The 20750-nt window shown below is 36.7% G+C and overlaps 1 protein-coding gene across 2 annotated transcripts in view; it reads left to right on the top strand.

The window, feature by feature from the left end:
• The window catches only part of LOC145672031 (serine/threonine-protein phosphatase 6 regulatory ankyrin repeat subunit A-like), a 98617-nt gene that overhangs the window by 18777 nt on the left and 59090 nt on the right, over positions 1-20750 (top strand). For both annotated transcript variants that reach the window (XM_081741226.1, XM_081741225.1), the window contains exons 5-8: positions 3158-3361; positions 5698-5863; positions 12597-12725; positions 15884-16016. In XM_081741226.1, coding sequence (XP_081597352.1) covers positions 3158-3361; positions 5698-5863; positions 12597-12725; positions 15884-16016 — 632 coding nt within the window. The remainder of the gene's footprint in view (positions 1-3157; positions 3362-5697; positions 5864-12596; positions 12726-15883; positions 16017-20750) is intronic.

Genomic DNA, 20750 nt, shown 5'->3' with positions numbered 1-20750 from the left:
ATGCTTAAGAAACATTGTTTGGGGTGAAGTAGGTTAACGATTGGGGATTAATTCAAACTTCAACTCCAGTACTTTCACTTAAATGGCATAATTAACATTTAATACTAATTCCTAATGTTTTTTCTTCAGTTGGTGGATTGTATTACATGAGGAGAAAGATTTGATTTAAATAAAAAAATCGATTTAAATAAAAAAAACATGATTTTTTCCACCCTAATAGATAGATATAATGCGTAATAACGTGTGTTATATTTGTCTGCTTCGAAAAACAAAAATTTAGGAAAAAGGTGTCCAAAGTAATAGTGAAATTATTGGAATATCGTAGACATATTTGATTGCAGGACAGGTAAAAATTCGAACCTTCGACCTATCACAGAAACTACTAGCTTATCTGCTAACCCAGTGGCCAGAATTTTTGGGGTATTTTAACATTTTCCATGTTCCTCTCAATATTAAGTTTGATTTTAATAGTTGTTGCTAAAAGACAGAAATTGACCTGGGAACAAACAAAACATACATGATTACGGTAGAGGAATGTTATCAATAATGCAGCGGCCATGTACAACGTGTTAAAATTAATTGTCAAAGAATTTTAGTGGTTACATATTCAACAGTTCATTATATCAGGAACTAGTATTGATAATCCGCCTTTCTGGGTTGAAATAAGACGGCATCGAAAGTGTCATTGTTCGTCTCAGCCACGCCGAAAAGTATGGATTCGACACTTGTAACGTACCGATTTTACCGGTAGCGATACATTAGATTTCTGTTGTATGTAGTTAGGATTTGTAGCACCTGTATTGTTAAGCTATGCTATATGGTTGTCATTGAGTTGAATGTGAACTTATTATCTGAGGCTAACCCTCTTTATTTGTTCTTCATTGATTTTACGGTTGTACTATTGGATTGATTGTATGTTTATTATTGCGTGCATATTCCTAATCTGCACCTTATATAACTGCTGTTTTGTGTTTAATTTGTTATGTGATACGGGTATTCTGCTTAGGTTCATACGATGCTAACCTCATGATTCTAGATCAAGTATATATATCGATAAAGTTTGGTAAGCCTATACTAAATCTGTACACAGATATACGTATATAGGTATAAATCTTTTCATCCTTACGTTACGCTTTTACAATTATAATGTGATTTATATTTATACTGGAAAACGTTAATATTACGGGTTTCAAATATTGTAGCCTAGTGTAACGTATGTACACTTGCCTTATGCAATCGGATGTGGTCGAAGATATAAATTGCCATAATTCTGCTTTCTCACTGTTATTTATGATGTAGTAAGATAAGTTTACTTTCTTAACAATTAAAACTAAATATTTAACACTTTATGACATTACTTAAACATAGTGCATCATCCATCAATTTCTTGTTAGTGTAGCATCTTGTTATGTAAAATCGTTACTCACTTGTTTATAGCAAGTTGCTATGTTGTATGTTACCAGGAGGGAATAAGTGAGCAAAAGGAAAATTATTCTGAATGCTGTTTAGAAACTTAAAATTTAAAACGTAGTATACATTTTACTAACAGTATTAAAATATGGATGTCTGAAATAATAATGAGTTTATATATGTGATAGGTATTAAGTAATATATTATTTACTGTGTGCGAGTAAGCATGTCGTTCATACAGAAAGTAGATAAAGACATATACACATATAAGTAACTAAAACATCGGTGACAGTGAGCTCCTCTTATTTGAAGAAATTTGATGAGCGAAAATTACGCTAATTTGGATGAAACCTGTGTAGAAATTTGAGTTTCGGCTAAACCTACTGTATGTTTGGTAAAGGAGGAGCCTCCCGTTAAAAATGTTTCTCTAAACCTAATTCGGCCAACAGTCATCGGTGAAAGTAGTGTTCTTCCATAGCCGCCATTGCGATGTAGAAAAGAATTGGCTCGAAGCAAGAATGGTGACAAGACGGAGATCCATCACTGAAAGAGAGGCAACCAGAGATGGAATTCTTTTCGTGTCAAGAATCTTCTATCAGCGTGTAACTATACCTGCGATTCAGGTAACCCAGTTTTGTATTTTTAACTGTCAGGAAGTTCGAAATTGAAAGTCCAAGATGGCGCCGAGTACGTTAAAACCGTAATAGTGTGAACTCAGAGGGACTGTGCACATAATAATGGTTTATTTTAGTAAAGTGTTTAGCGTCGTAATGTTTGGCTAAAATTAACACGGCGCCACGCATCTTAAACATTCCTCGATTGTCTCTCCACTGATTTAACTAAATAATGAAATCTTTTGTTGTACCTTCCATAATAGTTTACTAATTGAATCATGAGGGTAACATGGAACCGTTTCCATCTTATTTTCTTTGTTTTTGTTGTTATTATAATCTAACGTAACCTTCAATAGTTGATAGTTTTTCCGAGTATAAAAATCCGATATTCTTGAATACCAATATATGAAGGGTAAGGGGAAAAAAGAAGGAATGTCACAAAATTACATTTTTGAGAAAACGGCATTTTAATATTGAAAATCACGTTCAAAGAATAGGGTTATTAAATCTTTCGCCCCTTTTTACATGGATATTTCTACATCTACGCGTGCATGGCATATACAATCAAATAGTACCAAGAGTCACCAACAGCTAGGACAAAGCTCCCGGTAAAGCACATGCATGGACATTCCTTGTTTTTTCCCCTTACCCTTCATATTGAATAATATATTTTTATCAATCCGGGAAAATTTGGAAAGTATAAAATATTTCCACAAGAAATGCGAAATAGCTATATTGATAAATAATATGAAACACTGTAATAGCAAGGCGTACGGTACTTTTTATAAAACTGTTTATATGCTCTCTTGTAAACCTAAAGAAGGACACGTCAAAAATAGTGTTTGAAATACCTACGTATTTCGTCTAAATCAACAGGACAAGAAAGGGGTATGTTAGCACAACTTCATTTGCGAGTTTTTCTTTCCTGCTTCTTGAGCTTCCTTGTAGCTAAGCGGTTAGCGTACGTGCCTTTGGCGTGGGAGACCTGGGTTTGATTCATGGTGGGAGCTCATGGTTTGTATCCCACGTCAAACTGTAAGTCCACGTCTCATATAGCCTCGTTGCTGAAAGGGATGCCAAACTTAATCAAATCAAATTTTTCCTGCTGCTTAATAACTTGGTTTCCATTTCAGCTGTACACTCCACTGCATGCAGCAGCAGCTAATGGCCAGGATACAATTGCTCAAATCCTTGTGGATAGCGGTGCGGAGATAGATTCTCAGAATGCTTTTGGAAATACACCGCTGCACATATCATGTCTCAATGGTCATGAGCCAGTCTGCAGTGAACTTCTATACTATGGATCATCGATCAATGCTCTCAACTTTAGAGGACAGGTATGAGTCAAAAGGAATTGCTTTAAACATATTTTCTAGAGTGTAAGAACTATAAGATATCCTACTATATTTTTTGTATTTAATTTTCTACTATTGTTTCGTTCCTTTTTTGTTTAGCATAGTATATTGCGTTGTGTACTACGAAATATCGTTTTGTGAAAACCGGAAGGTTAAGTACCAGTGGGCAAATATGCACGCAGCGAATTAAACTGAATAAACTTGCGTGAAAGGCATCGAAATTCCCGTTTGTGCAGAGTGGAAAGTGGAGCACGAAACTACTCTGTGAGTTTCTATATGGCTGTATGGTTAGCGTACATGCCTCCGGCGCTGGAAACCCTGGTTCGATTTCCGGTAGGAACTCGTGGCTCGGATCCCACGTTAAGCTGTAGGTCCCCGTCTCATATAGCCTTGCTGCTGAAAAGGACGCTAAACTCAAATCAAACCAAATTAGTTTAGAGTTAGGCGTTGATTGAAGGAGTTCTGTAGTGGCGATATCAATCTTGGAAATGATGATCGGGGACGACCACCAATATGGGTGAAAAACGACATTTTGAGGTGTAGAAGAGAAATGGATTTTACGTCAAATGGTGCGACAGATACCTCAAAAATGAATGTTTCCCCATAAGCCATTTCGAACCATCTGAAGGCATTAGGAAAGGTGAGAAAAATGGATCAATGAGTACTTGGTAAAAGCACAGACAACAGCGACTGGAAGTGTATTCGTCTTTAAGGAACAAGATAGATTCACTGATGCACCGTATTGTGAAGTGCGATGAAAAATGGGTTGTATGTGAGAACTCCAGCAGGTCAGGGCACTGGTTTGATACCGGAGAACTACTTGGCAAGAGGGCTAAACCACATCTTCATTCAAAGAAAATTGCTGTCATTGTTGGATTGTGTCACGTTTCTGACCTTTAGATATTAGAATGACTCATATGCACAATAATACGTAAAAAGCATATGGCCGTATAATTTAACTAACTGAGTCTATGATCCAATGAGCACGTAGATGCTCAAGTGAAAATAAGGCATACAAAAAAGAAAAAAAAAATATTATTACCCTAACATTCTCTCATCCGCACCCTATTTCTAAATTTCGTGCAAATGAACAACTTTTAAACGAAAGCGATTTTTTTTTTTTTTTTTTGGTAATAAATAGCTGGAGCGATTATATCGATCGAATACAATAGTGCCTTCACCAGAATTAATTTATCACAGACATCTGCCTTTCACAACAGTACTATTTGATATTAAATTTTCACTTTAGCCATATTATTCATCAGTTTATAGTTCTTATCACGAAGTACAAACTACATCTCAAAACATTTAAAACTTTATTTTCTGCTGTTAATATTTAGTCAAAAGCGATATAACTTTAGATAGACTCTTTCTATCTACATATAAGTAGATAATAAAACATTTATCTTCCCGATATATATAGTTGAAATATTCAGTCGAGTTACGAGTTGATTTATCATGAAATAGTTAAGTGATGGTGACTAATTATAAATTCTGAGAGTTTCATGCTTTATTCCAAGAATTACAACAAAATCTATGTACGAGTCGTGTTAAGAAAGTGAAGATACAAAGGTATCTGGATGTTAGGGGAAAATTTTGTACGAAAGTTAGTATCACTGGCAGTAACCCTGGTCTATACGACGAGGATTGGGGGGATTCGTCAGTGCTGTGCTGAGTCTTAATGCGAGGAGCACGCATTGGAAATGGCAGCAGCAATATCGAATCTCGCCAGATGGGTCATGTGCAGCGTGATCAGGTTTTTGCAAGCACAAGGAAAGCGTTCATCGGAGATCCATCAAGAAATAATGTCTGTGTACGGGAACGTAGTGAATCAGTACAATGTAGCGAATTGGTGCTGTGCCTTCGCAGAAGGTCGGTGTAATATTCACAATGAAAAGTTTTGCTTGCACGTTTTCAGTCGGTTGTCCGTGAGCATCTGCCACATGACCCCGACCTCACATCCAGCAACTATTATCTGTTTCTGTACCTAAACAAACGCGGTGGAAAATATTTTCACGACAATGATGAGGTAAGGGAAGAAGTCACAACGTGGTTCTAAAATACAGGCACTGGATTTTTACGATTATGGGATACAAAATCTTGTTCCGCATTTGAACAGATGTTTAAACAACGGTTGCACTTATGTGGATAAATAACATCTATACCTGTGTAACTTTCTTTGCGTCCAATACATTTCTTGTATACTTTATATTTTCGTTTGTATTTTTACTTCCCTAACAAGCCTCATGTATATTTTAAATCTGTTTTTATCTTCAGTGATTTATAATTTTAAATCTAAATTGTTGTTTCTTTTGTAGACTCCTCTGCATCTGGCCGCTGCTTCGACCCATGGCGAGAATTGTCTTGAAACCCTAATCAAAGAAGGAGCCGACGTGAATGTGCAAAGTGATGATGGCAGGACGCCTCTCCATATGACAGCGATACATGGCAGGTTTACAAGATCAAAAGCTCTGATCGATAATGGCACGTATTTGTTCTGTGTACCCGCATGTTAATGTTCTCTCTTATTATATAAGTTAGCCTGACAAGATATATAATTAAGGCGTTTAAGACATGCGATATTTTTGAAAATAGGTGGCTAAGAAAAATATAAGAAAATTTCATGATATAGATGTACTTTACGCAGTACCTTTCAATGTTCTTTTGAAAAATTAATGTAGGTCAAATTCAATGATTTGGTTTATAGAATTGTAACAAAGCACTACTGTTATAGAAATTGAGCTTAGTTTAAGAGGCCTCATCCCGGCGAAATTAAAATACCGCTAATTTTACAGTAATTATGTGATATCTTCAAATAGATAAAAGACAATCGAAATACGGAACAAGACCGCCCTAGACAATATCATTTTACATGAGATACCGTTATCACGACTCACTTATCTGCTTTCGATTTCGAGCCATTTTGAAATTCGGCATTTATTTTCGCGTTTCTAAACGGCTGAAAACGTAAAGCCACTAGGTGACTTGTGATAACGGTACCTCACGAAAAATAGTATTGTCTAGGGCGTTCTTGTTCCACATTTCAATTATCTTTTATCTATTTGAAGATATCACATAATTACTATAAAATTGGCAGTATTTTAATTTCGCCGGGATGAGGCCTCTGAAGTCAAATTTGCTAAAATTAAAACATACGCATTATAATTTTCGAAGTTGTAATAAAAAATTCCAATGGGGAGAAAACAAAAAATAATCATGATAACTATGAGCTATCGAAGTATGATTGTACTTAAGGTTGGTTTAAAGGGGCAAGTTTCGCAGATAGATGTCACTACAGTCTTCTTATCTCTCATGTATTTAATGCCTTTCACGAAAATTCACGATTTCGCTTACAAATTTCAACCTAGAGACTTCAAATTTTTAGAGAAGAAACTTCATAGCCTATCGCAGGCAACAATCCGTGCTGATTTTTTATTTAGAATTTTCTTCATTGTTGAAACAGTATAATGTTAAAGATTTGGATATTCAGTGTCAGCAATTAAGCCATTTAAACAATGAAAAAATACTAAATAAAAAATCGGCACGGATTGTTGCTTTCGATAGGTTATGAAGTTCCTTCTCTGAAATTTTGAAGTCGGTAGCTTGAAATTTGTAAGAGAAATAGTGAATTTTCGTTAAAGATAAAAAATACATGAGGGAGATACGAAGACTGTAATGACACCTATCGGCAAAACTTGTCCCTTTAACCTTTATGTTACCACTTTGTCAGTACACTGCCAGAATAGTAAATCCGTTCTTTCCCGCGTGTCACGTACTGACACAGGCGAAAGGTCTACTTTGACCCGCGAGCACACATATTTTTTTTAAAAATGATTCGCCTTATTGTTTGAAGAAATAGTCCATAGTGAAAGGAACCAAAAACGTTGGTTCTCAACCGGTGTGCACAGGGGTTAAAGTAGACCTTTCGCCTGTGTCAGTACAGTGACACGCGGGAAAGAACGGATTTTCTCTTCTGGTAGTGTACTGACAAGGGTAAAATAAAGGTTAAACCAACCTTAATATTTCACACTTCATGTACTTCGAAAAGCCCGTTATCAGATGTTGTTACTGGAACTTATAATCTGGAGTTCGAAAACTATAAAGCAAATTTGATGTAAAGCCATTTTCCCCAAGAAAATTGTGGATCTTCTCTCATCTATCTTCGCTGCACTGGTAAATTTACGTGAAGATTGAAAAATAAAGTAGCGGTTCATAGGCTCATGCTATTATTATTATTATTATTATTATTATTATTTGTTGTCAGGAATTGGAACATAACAAATAAATAACCTGTAATATGCCGTAATATTTAGTAAAATGAAAAGGTTTCGAGAGGTACTCCTGCTCACTTCTTCAGTTATCGTGTTACGTTCAGAAAAACTTTACATCATTAAAATTAAAATAACTAACTTATATTGCAGTTAAAACCTGCATCTGTAGAGTTGGGAGAACTCGTGGTTTTTGTCTCACTCTTTAGGCTTCGAAACTATGCTATGCAAAAATATAGGAAGCTATGTCCTGTCTGTCTGTCGGCATAAGAGCAAAAATTATGAGAGAGCGAGAAACTTTTTTGTAAAATATCAATTCAGTGTCTCAAGAAGATGCTCCACCTACTCCATTTTTAACCTTGTATTCCTTTTTAACCGGAAGTGAGAAATCAACCTTTTGCTGTTGTAGCATTGATCACTATAGGACAAAAACGGTAATAGATAGTAGGAAGGTTTTTTTTCGGAAACGATCAAGGGTCCCAATAATAGATTCCATATTCATCCTTATCTCTTTAGTAAAACAAGAAGTGTGAGAAATCCACGATCACTTACGATTTCAATCTGTACTGATTGCCATCGTCATAGTATATGATCATAGATGGCAAGAAGGCGTTTATATATAATGTAGAGCTTTAGTAACATAAGAGCAGGCTCCATCTCTGACATTATGCTTCAGTTTCAACCGGAAGTTCGATTATTCCCGGTTTCGTTATTGACAGCACAGTTTGGAGATCAACTGTAGTCTCGCATTGTGAAAAGAAACCTTTTTTTTTGTATTAATTAATTGTAGCATTAATTCCACGTGAGATTATTAAGAAGTTGTAATGAATCATATGAAATAGCGTTCTTTTCCCCATACGTGTCTTCACGCTTGAGGTGGTGAGAGAGAGAAAAAATAGATTATGATTTTTTATTTATGTAAAACAAACAGTTGAAGCGCTGCCTCTTTAAACTTCATTTATTTGTTTTCATGATATCCGACGATTATTTCCATGGGTAGATTGAATATTAATGAGGGGGCCCCGTAGTCTAGTGGTTGCAGCGATAGACTAGTGTCCGCGTGGTTCCGAGTTCGATTCCCGGCTTGTGCATCCCAATTTTTGGCGTCCACCCAGCGTATAACGTTTACTCCATAGGATGATAATCCTAAGAGAGCAAACATTACATTAGATAGTCGTAAATAGGATGTTTGCTCGAGCGTTGACGGTGAAACAAGTTATTACAAGTAATAGCTCCTTTCAACGCCAACTACACATAAGCAAAGATTCCAAATACAACCTTAAATATGCTTACACACCAAAGATTCAGCATCATATTTTTCGAAAGATAATAAACACCACAAACAATAAGTAGGAATTATTTTCAGGACCATGCACATAAATTGATTATCACGAGGCTTGAGGATATAACATGCAAATCACAATCAATACGCACAAATAGACTCAAAATTTTAATAATTAACCATACTTACATCACCTGATATTAGGTATTGGGTATTACACTAAAATTGTGTATCGATGCTTTATATATAATTAAATATAAGTTGATATACGAATGTTAAATTACATTAGTGTGAGATTATGTTCTGCGGCAGGGTACTTGAGCTGTTATGTTTTCCTTGTCTCGGCGCCAAGTAGTGCTGCCTACCGCCAAATCTCTTTAGTTCTCGTTGTTCGCGTGAGTTTCTTGTGCTGGATGACGTAAGAGCGGACAGAGCTGTGATTGGCTAGAGAAGCACTGGCCAAGGTCAAGCCAGTCGTCTGCATCCTCTGAGCGAGAAAACGCACACAGAGAAACGTAGTCTGCTTGCAAGTGACATCCCTTTTTAAAATAAAAGAGAATTAAACTGTTTGAGCCACATACACCCAAAATAATGTCCAAATGAATTTATGACAAGCGTTATGAGGCGAACTGGGGAGTCACATGAATAGAATAAAAAAATGTGATGGCTGCGAGGTCCAGAAAGCTTCTCATACGCCTTTTAGAGCGACGCAACGCATTAACCATGTGTTCGACGCTAGGCGGGATGTGCAGGGTGTCTATCAGACACGAAAAAGTCACGAAATCAGAAAATGGTCATGAAAGTCATGAAATTTAGCTTTTGGGTCACGATTTTTTTTTTTTTTTTTTTTTTTAAATCTACAAATATAAATACAGACTGGAAAATTTTGTTCTATAAAACGTCAAAATTCGCCACCAAAATGTCTGTGGTTGGATTTAGACGCTACCAAATCTCAAGCAAATCATGCTTCTATCGCATGTATGAAAATTTGGCCTAATTCGCACCCAAATTTGCTCTTGAGCCTGATAAAGAAAAAGTCACGAAATTTTATTTTGGAATTTTAGTAGACACCCTGACGTAGTTCAGCCGATCGCTAGCAGATGGCATTGAAGCGGCTTAAGCCCAGAAAAAGCTGTCACGTCAGTAGTTAGATCAAATATTAAGGTGTACAAAGCGATGCAGGATTAGTAGACTGATAAAGATGGAGAACACCGAGAAAAACAACCCATCGTGTGTTAATTGAACATGAGATTAGTATGGCGCTCCTAGGTAGATACTGTACTTGTGCTCAATAAGCAAGGACTACTACAAAGCCATGTATACTCTCACCTGGGATTTTAATTGCATAGTGTTATCGTTTATTTAAACACTTCTACTCCTATAGATGTTAAGAAGTATCGATCCCCCCGAAGCTTAAGTGCCTGAAAGTGCACCTTTCATCCCTAAATTCAAAATTCTACATAAAATTGTACATTGTCAGTATCATTGTTTTATGACTTCAGCTACTTATTTTGTTACCTTTCTCTGCCTTTTAAGTAAAACACATTTTAAATACTAACTAACTAACTCTATGACCTACGGAACCCAGAGGCTCAATGCCGCGCTCACGAAAGCTCTCCACTGATTTCTATCTGTAGCCAACTGGATCCTGTCTCTACTTTGTATTCCTATTTCTGCGAGATGCATCTTAATAATGTCCTCCCATCTGCGCCTAGGTCTTCCTAATGGTCGTTTTCCGATTGGTATTCCAGTTGAGACATTGACAGCATTCTTGCTTTCTTCCATCCTGGCTACATGATCTGCCCACCTGAGCCTCTTAGATTTGATGACCCTAACCATACTTGTTAAACGATATAAATCATGTAGTTCCTCGTTATGAAGTTTCCGCCGTTCACTATTCCCGTTCACCTTGGGTCGAATATTCATCTCAGGATTTTATTCTCAAATAATTTCAGTCTACGTTCTTCCCTCAGAGTAAGTGACCATCAGTAGCGTATGCAGGAATTTATTTCGGGGGGGGGGGTTCAAACTCAATACGAGGGTATTTTATATTAAAATTCCTAAAATTGCTCCTAAAATTAGGCTAAATTTACACAAAAGTCGAAATTTCGGGGGAAAGGTCCGGACCCCCAGGACCGCCCCTGCGCACGTCCTTGGTGACCATGTTTCGTAACCATACGGAATAACAGGCATAAGTATTGTTTCATATATTTTAAGCTTCAAATTCCTCGACAGGATTCGCGACAACGAAGATTTTAAACGAATAATAACACGAATTCCTTTCTTTCAGTCGAGATTTAATTTCTTCATTAATATAGTTTTCGTCTGTTAATATTGATCCTAGATATTTGAAAGTAAAACAATATCGAGCTATTAAAAAGAAAAAAATCTTATGCGTACATTTTTCCCTTATTAGGATTTATTATCGTTTTATCTTTAGAAAACGTTTATGTCTCTAGTTATATGTCCCATGATAAATCTCAAGGAGGCGGATGATTATTGAACGTGAATGATAATGAATAATTGGTGAAATGGTAATGTGAGAGAAAATGGGAGAATAGTAACGGACACAATAGTAATCTAATATAAATAAAATAAAGAGTTTGTGTGTGTGTTCGTTTGTCTGTCTATTTGCGGCCTGGGGACCAGCTGAGTGGACCGAGAGTTACCAAAATTTAGTCACGGGTACCTTGGCCCAGGCCCCAGATCAAGACGAAGCGTTTATTTTTTCAAATTTGGAACCAGTGGGGTCTCAGGAAGGGGGGGGGGGCGTTTACCGAGACCGGCCTGGGGACCAGACAAGTTGACCGAGAGTTACCAAATTTTGGTTATGGATATCTTGGTCCAAGCCCCAGACCAAGGGGAAGCGGTTTTGTAAAAATGCGAACCAAGGAGGTCTCAGGGGGACGTTTACCGGGACATGTAAAAGTAGTAGAAAATGACCAACATTAGTGTCGATTTCATAGTTTTCGCGGTTACTGAGATCAATGGTGAAACTCCGATCATTAACTTCCAAAGTCACCGTATTCGGCTGCGAGCCAGGAGTCACCGGAGGGAGGGGATACCAAAACATGTAAAAGTAATCCAAAATAACTGATATTAGTGTGAAATCCATAGCTTTTGCAGTCGCAGAGATCAATGGTGACACTTCCATTAACGATGACTTGCAAATTCAGCTAGAATTGCATGCGGGCCGGGAATCAGCGGGAGGGGGGGGGGTGATACCCAGACATGTAAAAAATAATCCAAAATGATTGATATTAGTGTCAAATCAATAGTTTTCGCGATCGCTGAAAAGAATGGTGATACTCGCACAGGTGTTGACTTCCAAATACAGCCCCTATGCAAAGAATGGGTATATTCAGCTAGTAAAAAAAAAAAAAAAAAAAAAAAAAAAAAAAAAAAAAAATTGATGTATACTTTGTAATTTAAAAAAATACTCAGCAAGTTTTTTTTTTCTTTCAATAGAGAGAAATGACCGACAAAGTTTTATTTCTGATCTTAAATAAGTAACAAACTTAAAAATTGTCTATGACCAGGACACATTTGACATACCTAAGGCCAGAACTCAAAGTGTTAATTTAGAAACTTCTCACTATATATTTAAGTGTGAGTGTGATTATTTTCCTTGTACCGTTTTTAATTATGCACTTTCTTATATGTTTAGGTGCTATCGTAGACAGTGTAGATAAAACCGGATGTACAGCTCTTCACATAGCAGCAGTGTATGGCCATGAACTACTCAGTGGTACTCTGTTAACCTTTGGTGCTGACCCTGTCAAGTGTGGCTACAAAGGTAAGAAGATACTCTGTTCATCTTTTATCTTTAGGAAAACTATTTTCGTTTTAAAATGATATTCTAACTGATAGGAAATAGAAATCGCGAGAGGTCCCATAGTTTTCAAGCCAGGCCGTTGTAAAACATGATGATTGTTTCCACAGATCTGGAAAATCAGGGATATTATTGAAAAGTCCTTTAATGTCAGGGAGTGATTGTTATACGTCGCGAAAAAATCCCGGGACGGTGAAAATCTCGCGAAATATAAAGAGAAGCAAAACAAAGACACGCGTAAAGTAGTTTCGAAACAGCTATCCAGTAATACCAACGCAACTCCCTGTCCGTACCCCTTTCAGGGGTACAAGGGGTAACTTTAAAATTTTAAATGGAAATTAAATGGGGCCAATGAGACCTCACTGGCACATTTGGATTTTCCAGAAATACGGACAGTGATCTGACCCAGAATTGAAAACAGTCCCTTCACGGATAGCGCTTGAAAAAATGAAATGAAATCTTTGAGTTTGACGTCCCACGGTTATGCCGGTTAGGCTAAAGGAGTCTGTGATGATGAGTAATGAATGAAATGGTGGAATGAAGAAAGTGGGAGGAAACGGAAAAAACCCGAGAAAACCCACGCACACGGTGTTTGTCCACCACGGATAGCGCTTGAATCGACACACACACAAAAATGGTACCAAAACATTATGAAAATGCGAATTGTCAGTCCCGTACTCGGTGGCAATACGGTTAGCGTACTGGACTGTGGAGTCAGACGTCTGAGTTCGATCCGCGCTCAAGGCAACATTTTTTTGTCTTTCGTTATTTCCCCAATGATAAGTCCATACCTTTTAACTTCAATTAGTACTTTATTCAAGGTACATACAATATAAATTTCGGTAATTGTTTTGCAAACTAGCTTTATGAGGGGCTTCTTAGTGATAGGGTTATTAGCGTTTATTGAGTTATTTACTACAAAAACAAACTATTTTGTTGCAAATTATGGACGAATACATTATTTTTATCGAAGTTAAAATGTATGAATTCATTATTTGGCTACAAAAAATGATACTTGGCTCAAGAACCGAACTCAAGACATCTGACTCCGCAGTCCAGCACGCTAACTGCTTGGCTACGGAGTATGAGACTAACGATTTGCATTTTCATAATGTTTTGGTACCCTCTTTTTTGTGAGTGTCGATTCAAGCGCCATCCGTGAAAGGAGGGACTGTTTCAATTCTGGGTCAGATCACTGTCCATTTTTCTGGAGAATCCAAATGTGCAATAAGAAATGGGGAATTCCATTTAAAATTTTAAAGTTAACCACCGTGCCCTCGAAAGGGATGGGGATAGCGGGTTGCATTTGGTATCATTGGATAGCTTTTTCAAAACTATTTAAAACGTGTTTCTGTTTGTTTTGCTGATCTGTATAATTCACGAGATATTGGGCCGTTCCGGAATTTTTCCCGCACCCTGTATATATATATTAATTTCAGGGAAACCAAGTAGTTATTCTTAATAACTAAGGCAACTGAAGTAATAGGCTGACATTGTTCATACCATAATTGTGTGTATCGTCACTCATAATTTCGACATACGTGCACCAATTTTGTTAATTTACTTTTTATTTGAAAAAAGTAAGAAAGTCATTCATGTGGTTTCATATAAATTTTATTAGGATCTGATGATGGCTTTTGAAGGTAGATCATGAAACTCCTCAAAGGTTGATAGTATTAATATCGCATTTAACTGATTTCATTGTGTATATGCTCACGCGTAATTTAAACACAAATGTACTGTTATTGATTATTCTTTTTCAGTTTCAAAGAGTATACTTTCTCGCAGGTTCCATATAAATTTTATCAGGATCTAATGACAGTGTTTGGAGTTGGACCGTGAAACTTCTCAATAGCTGATAGTCTTAATACCGTATGTATGCGTGTAGTTGATGTGTAATTCTTTATCTCGTAGACCGATACATATGTCTTCTAGGCCGACGCATTTTTAGAAGTTAGTATCCTACCTTTCGTTTCGGTTCTAACTAAACCAATGGGATTACGAAAAAAAAAAATAATAATAATAATAATAATAATAAAATAAAAAATATCAAACTTTTGTCAGGGAAAACAATTTAGAATAATCTGTGTGAACACTGATGATGTTTCACATTTTCGGTGTTTTATAACTCCGAAAGGACACTTCTTTCGACCCATGTTTATTAGAACTTTTTTCTTGCATTTGATAAAAGAAATCATCATCTAAATTTATAACATAGTTCATTAACACCATATATATATATATATATATATATATATATATATATATATATATATATATATATATACGAGGTGTGTTCAAAAAATGTCGAACCTTTAATTCCCGCGTGAACCAATGAAGCGCGGTAGACTTTCTTTAGTGTAGATGTAGAGGGGAAACTCACTCACATTCGTGAATTTTTTCCCGCCCGCAGAGAGCATCAGTCGCTTGCAGTCGGCCAACGGGTGAAGACGTGTAGTCAGCGGTCGTTGAATTTCAGTTTTTTGTAAAATGACAGAAAAACTAGAGCAGCGATATTGCATCAAATTTTTGCCAAAACTTGGTTATACCCAAGCGGAAACCATTCAGTCGGATCGGTACCTTCAATTTTGAACGAGAATTTTTGCATGAGGAATGTCCGCGAAATTTGATTCAGACTTTCATCACCAAACACAACATTCAGATGTGTGTTGTCAGGCTCTCTACTCACCCGATATGGCTCCGTGTGGCTTTGGGTTATTTCCCAAGCTGAAAATCCCACTAAAAGGACCCGATTTGAGTCAAGAGAAGGCATTATGCGGAATGCGACGGCATGGTTGCTCCCATCCGAAAAACTGCGTTCCAGAAGTGTTTTCAACAATAGCGGGAGCGCTGGGAGAAATGTATGCTTTACCAAGGAGACTACTTTGAAGGGGATTAGTGTTTCAGATTTCCAAATCAATAAATGTATTTTTACCAACCAAAGGTTCGATACTTTGAACACACCTCGTTTTTTTATTATTATTATTATTATTATTATTTATTTATTTTATTTTATATGGTGTCATTAATAAGCCAGTACGATTTGTTCAATATTCTTAGCTATCTAGTGTTCCTCTGATCTTTTTGTTGTTTCTGATGGAGTGTGATTGATTGTCTTATAGGAAGAACTCCACTTCACATGTGCTGTTTGGGTGGCTTTGTTGAGTGCTGCAGGAAGTTCCTTCAAGTAGGAGTAGACATTGATGCTCAGGATGATGATGGTAGAACGCCTCTTCACCTTGCAGCTTTTAAAGGGTATCACAAGATTTTTATTCTTTTCTTATTGCTTACCATTTTAAATAACGCCAAATATTATCTTTCCGTAAAAGATTAAGGGTTATGAATGAAGAAACCATGTGCCATAGCTTTCTTAACTAAATGATATAACTGATCCAGTGCCAATGAATTAATTTGAACGATTTGATTTCGAGAGCTGCGTCTAAACGTTTTGCGCAGTGATATTCTACGAGCAGGAAATGAGGGGGCTGACGTATTTTCCGAAACTGCTAGGCGTAGGAAATTAAAATTTTATATATATATTATCCACAAGCCCTGTTCTGTATACTATGGATAAGACGAGTTTCATGAAATTGTACTCTTAAGAAGGCTGAACTTTATCTTTGAAACAATTTGGAACACTTAATTAAAATTTTGTACAAATGTTCTTTATGAACCTAAGGATGTGGATAAGACTTCCTTTTTTTTTTTTTCGGTAACTTAAAGGAAAGGAGGTTTGATCTTTTTCTTGTTTTTCATCAGATCTTTGAGGCTATTAGGCGTAGGAAATTGAAATTTTGTTCAAGTGTTGTTTGAAGTTCCTAAACTTGGATAAGGTGGAGTTCTCCGAAACTCCCTTCCGAAGGGAAGATTAGGTTTAGAGAGAATGTTTAGAAATTTCTTCCTCCTTTAGGATACCAATTTTAGTAAAAATGTAATTATAATACCCATAAGTTACTATATTTTTGGCATAAATTTTGAACTTCACTACCCCGTTAGGATGTTCCCTTCAATCAGTGTGACATGATAAACTCTTGCGATGAGTACTATGTTTCAAAATTCATTTCAAGCAGGTAAGTCACTTTCCGTGTTGCGATCACGACTAACAGACAACGTCGATTTCAGCGTGGCGAGTTAGGAACTCTTACCTCTGGTGTGTAGAATCCCTGGTTCCATCCTTGGCCAAGTAAGTTTGTGATGGACAACATTGTGTCCGTGGGTTTTCTCGGGGTACTTCCGTTTTCTCCCCCTTTGTCATTCCACCAATTCTTCCGTCATCATTCACTTGCTTAAATCATCGTCTCCCTTAGCCTGATGAGCATAATCGCGGGACGGTAAACTGAAATATTTCATTTTCATTTTTTCCAGTGTGGCGAAAAATATAGAAATTGCCCATTTTCCTCTCCTTAAAACAGGAATTTTTGGAAAATGCTGGGTCGTGTATCCACTTATTTGTAATAAGGAGTTTATTTATCCAATTTCATCTTCCGAACTTCAGGAGCTGGTGAGATATTCTACGTGTTGCATTAATTTGAACCCCCTAGCCCCATAGGATACGCTCCTTTTTTATATTCGAAGTGATGATTGAAACTTACGTAACACGAGGCAGATACTAAGGTATGTTCTAAAATTCATTTCATCCTGTTTCCTGTTAGCAATCCCGAACAACAGACAACATCACTATCAGTGTAGAGAAAGAGCTCCCTCGTGACTAAGTGATTAGCGTACGCGTCTTTAGCGTGATTCGACTCCCAGCAGAAACTCATGTAGTTCGGATTCCACGTTAAGATGTAGGTCCACGTCTTATATAGCCTCACTGCTGAAAGGGACGCTAAATTGGGAATCAAATCAAATCAATGTAGAGAAAAAGTAGAGAAAATATGTTAGTACCGTTTTCTCCGATTACTTACCATTGTTTACATTACTGCTATACGGGATATGTATTGATGGATTAGGCACCCTTATTATTAATCTACTTGGTAGTTCGGTTATTTTTGTTCGTATGTTTATTGTATACATTTGTATTTTTCAATAATTCTTCCATTGATGTAAATAATATATATACTGGTATATAGGGAGCAACCTTATATCTAACCTACACAGGTTTATATGATAATTTTATATTGTTTATTATGTAAAATAAATCCCATTTAAAGTTTAACATTCGTTAAAAATATCTGGAAGTTCACTTTGTCTTCATGCAAACAAGATGGTATGTATACATTGTTCCCTGCTATGTTTTATGATACAAAAAGATACACATTGAAAATCTACATGTAACAAAAATTTGTAAAACCTTTATCTTGGTACAATTGGTTAATTCCTAAATATTAAATTTTTATTTTTGTTTCGTATACTCATGTGTTGGCAACACTGTCGACGTTTATAGTAATTGAAGTTGCGCATCACAGAAGTGTTGCCGGGCGAGACTAATCCAAAAAGGGAAAACAATTCGAGACGAGTACTAAGATTATTATCCGAATGAATATTTTGCATTATTATTTCAAAATCGTTAAGAAATAGCTTCCTTGATAATTAAAATTGATAATTCTTTTATCTTACCCAACCAAATTTGTCTACTTTTTGCGGTTAATCATGTCATGTATACAGGGGGTTGAAGGGTGTAGCAAAGGATTACAGTGCATGATTTAAGCCCCCCCCCCAAAAAAAAAAAAAATAAATAAATAAAATACGCATCTTCGGGATATAACCTTGGAAAATCATAACTTTCGTAGTAACCTAAATGATTGGAAAGAATGATGGAGCCTTATCAAAACTAAACGTAACACCTTTGGAGATATTCATTCACTGTGCACAAAGAGCTCACCGATGCTGTTTTCGGTGAGGTGTAGCTGACAAAGGAAACCGTAGATGATCTCTGTTAGGAGGCCCAGAGCTTGCTGTCGTTGTACATTAAAAATTGGGAGTCTTTGGATAGGGAAGCTGGGGTTTTCCATTTAACTTCACCTGTGTCCACTTAATACTTTCACTAATAGATTTTGTATCCAGAAGACTGGTTTTAGCGTGTGAGACTCGGGTTCGATTTCCGGCGGAAGCTCATGTTCGGATTTACGTTAAGTTGTAGGTCCACGTCTCATATAGCCTTGCTGCTTAAAGGAACGCTAAACTGTCATATATCATCATCACAGAAGACCTGTGATACGCAGTATAGCGCCTATATATCGTGGAACCTTGTTATCCGCCTTCCGTTCGATTCGGTTAGTTCAGAATAATTGTGTGTCACCATACGTTTGAAATTGAACCAAATTTTCGTTTGTGTTGTTGATATATTTGGAGTAATATGTATTGTGTGACAACAGTGATGTGGTAAAACCGTTCGTCATGACACATCTTAATTATATCAAAGAAGTATATCACTATCGATTACAGTCCCTGTAGTAAATTCTCCCAATATAAGAAAACCCCTGTCCTTTATTTTTTGGCGATGTATACTTTTGGAAGATGTAAGAATGAATCAAGAGTACTTACATTTTTTTTAACTCCACCAATAGAAGAAGTATTGAGAAATCGAATGTTTTTTTTTTTTTAATGGTTTTGTTAGTATATTGCAATGTCCCACGTGATGTTGTGTGTAAACAACTCTTCACGCCAGTGTTCACATACACCACCACATGGTTTAGCAAGAGGATTCCACACACCAGATGGATCTACTATCACCTGCAGACGACGGGCTGCTGGCCCCTCCCATGGAGCATACGATGTCAACAGAACAGCAGCGCCACCAACACCCAAGGAACCCTATAAATTAGCTGGACGACGGCAATTCTGTACCAGTTTTCTGGTGTCCCTCCTACTGTTTGCCACGGAACATTAGGAGTAAGCTAACCCCAGGCCTCTAGTCTGCTACGGGACTACGCCTATCCTATCTCCTGGCTTAGCCTGTTACGGGGCTCTGTTGGCCACTTAACCATCCCTTTGCTTGCCACGGAGCATTGGGTCTCTAACTCCACTCTGCTTAGCCTGCTACGAGGCTCTGTAGAGATCCTGTCTGCGAACCTGTAACTAACCTTGCAACTTGAAGAGATTGTTTGTACAATATTTTGTAAAAATACTTTTTATAGTGGAAATTTTATAATAAAAGCCGGTAGTGGGAGTCGATTCCGGACACTTTTTATTAACGCTCTACCTATACCTATATGGGACAAAGTTTTACAATATTGTTGTTTTTAGTACGTGATTCATAGTCAGGGATATTTATAAGTTGACATCCTCTCGGTATATATACTCCTACACCTACTATCCTGTTTAGAGAAACAACTTCCGGTATAAAAGTTAAATATCTATACAAGTCTCAAATAAAGTAGTGCAGTTGTTATAGGCTCTAGCGTCATTTCCCCAAAACTTTGGTCATATAACACTGTTGTTGCTAAGAAACAATTGACCTGTCACGCTTGATATTTGATAATTGGTCCCGATAGTTGTCTTTGAATATAATGTATGTCATATTAGTTTATTGTACTCTGATATCAAATACTAATAGGGTTTCTCCTGGTGTTTCGATCTTTCGTTCATATTTTTGTCTTATTGTGTTTCATTGATTCATTTCTACATAGCTCATTTCGTTCATTTATGTAGTTTGTAGTACTTGTACTATATAGGTATATTATTTGTAACTTGAATATGTATTTTAACAATATTGTAACAATAAGGAAGTCTGAATCTAAAGCGAGTGAATGCATTCCCAAATGACTTCATATTAACAACAAAAAGGAAGCGATATTGATGTTGCATTATATAGGTTGTCATGACAGCCAGGGATGTTTCTAGTGGTCAATGTAGGAAGAGCTAGAGATTGAAAGAGAGTACTTATTTAGCTTAATATAATTCATATGGATGGAACATGATGATGGAACCAATCCATTTAAAAATATATTTATTTTCTTTGACCAGTTTGTTTGGAAGGTGAGTGATGTATTTAAGGATTTATTTTTTTTCTTGGTCGTAGGCGAAGATAGTGAGATCTCATAATAA

This window comes from Thermobia domestica, chromosome 15, assembly GCF_964235325.1.
Source record: "Thermobia domestica chromosome 15, izTheDome1.hap1.1, whole genome shotgun sequence".
Lineage (NCBI taxonomy): Eukaryota > Metazoa > Arthropoda > Insecta > Zygentoma > Lepismatidae > Thermobia > Thermobia domestica.
Note: the sequence above shows the minus strand (reverse complement) of the source record. Positions and strands in the feature narration are given on the sequence as shown.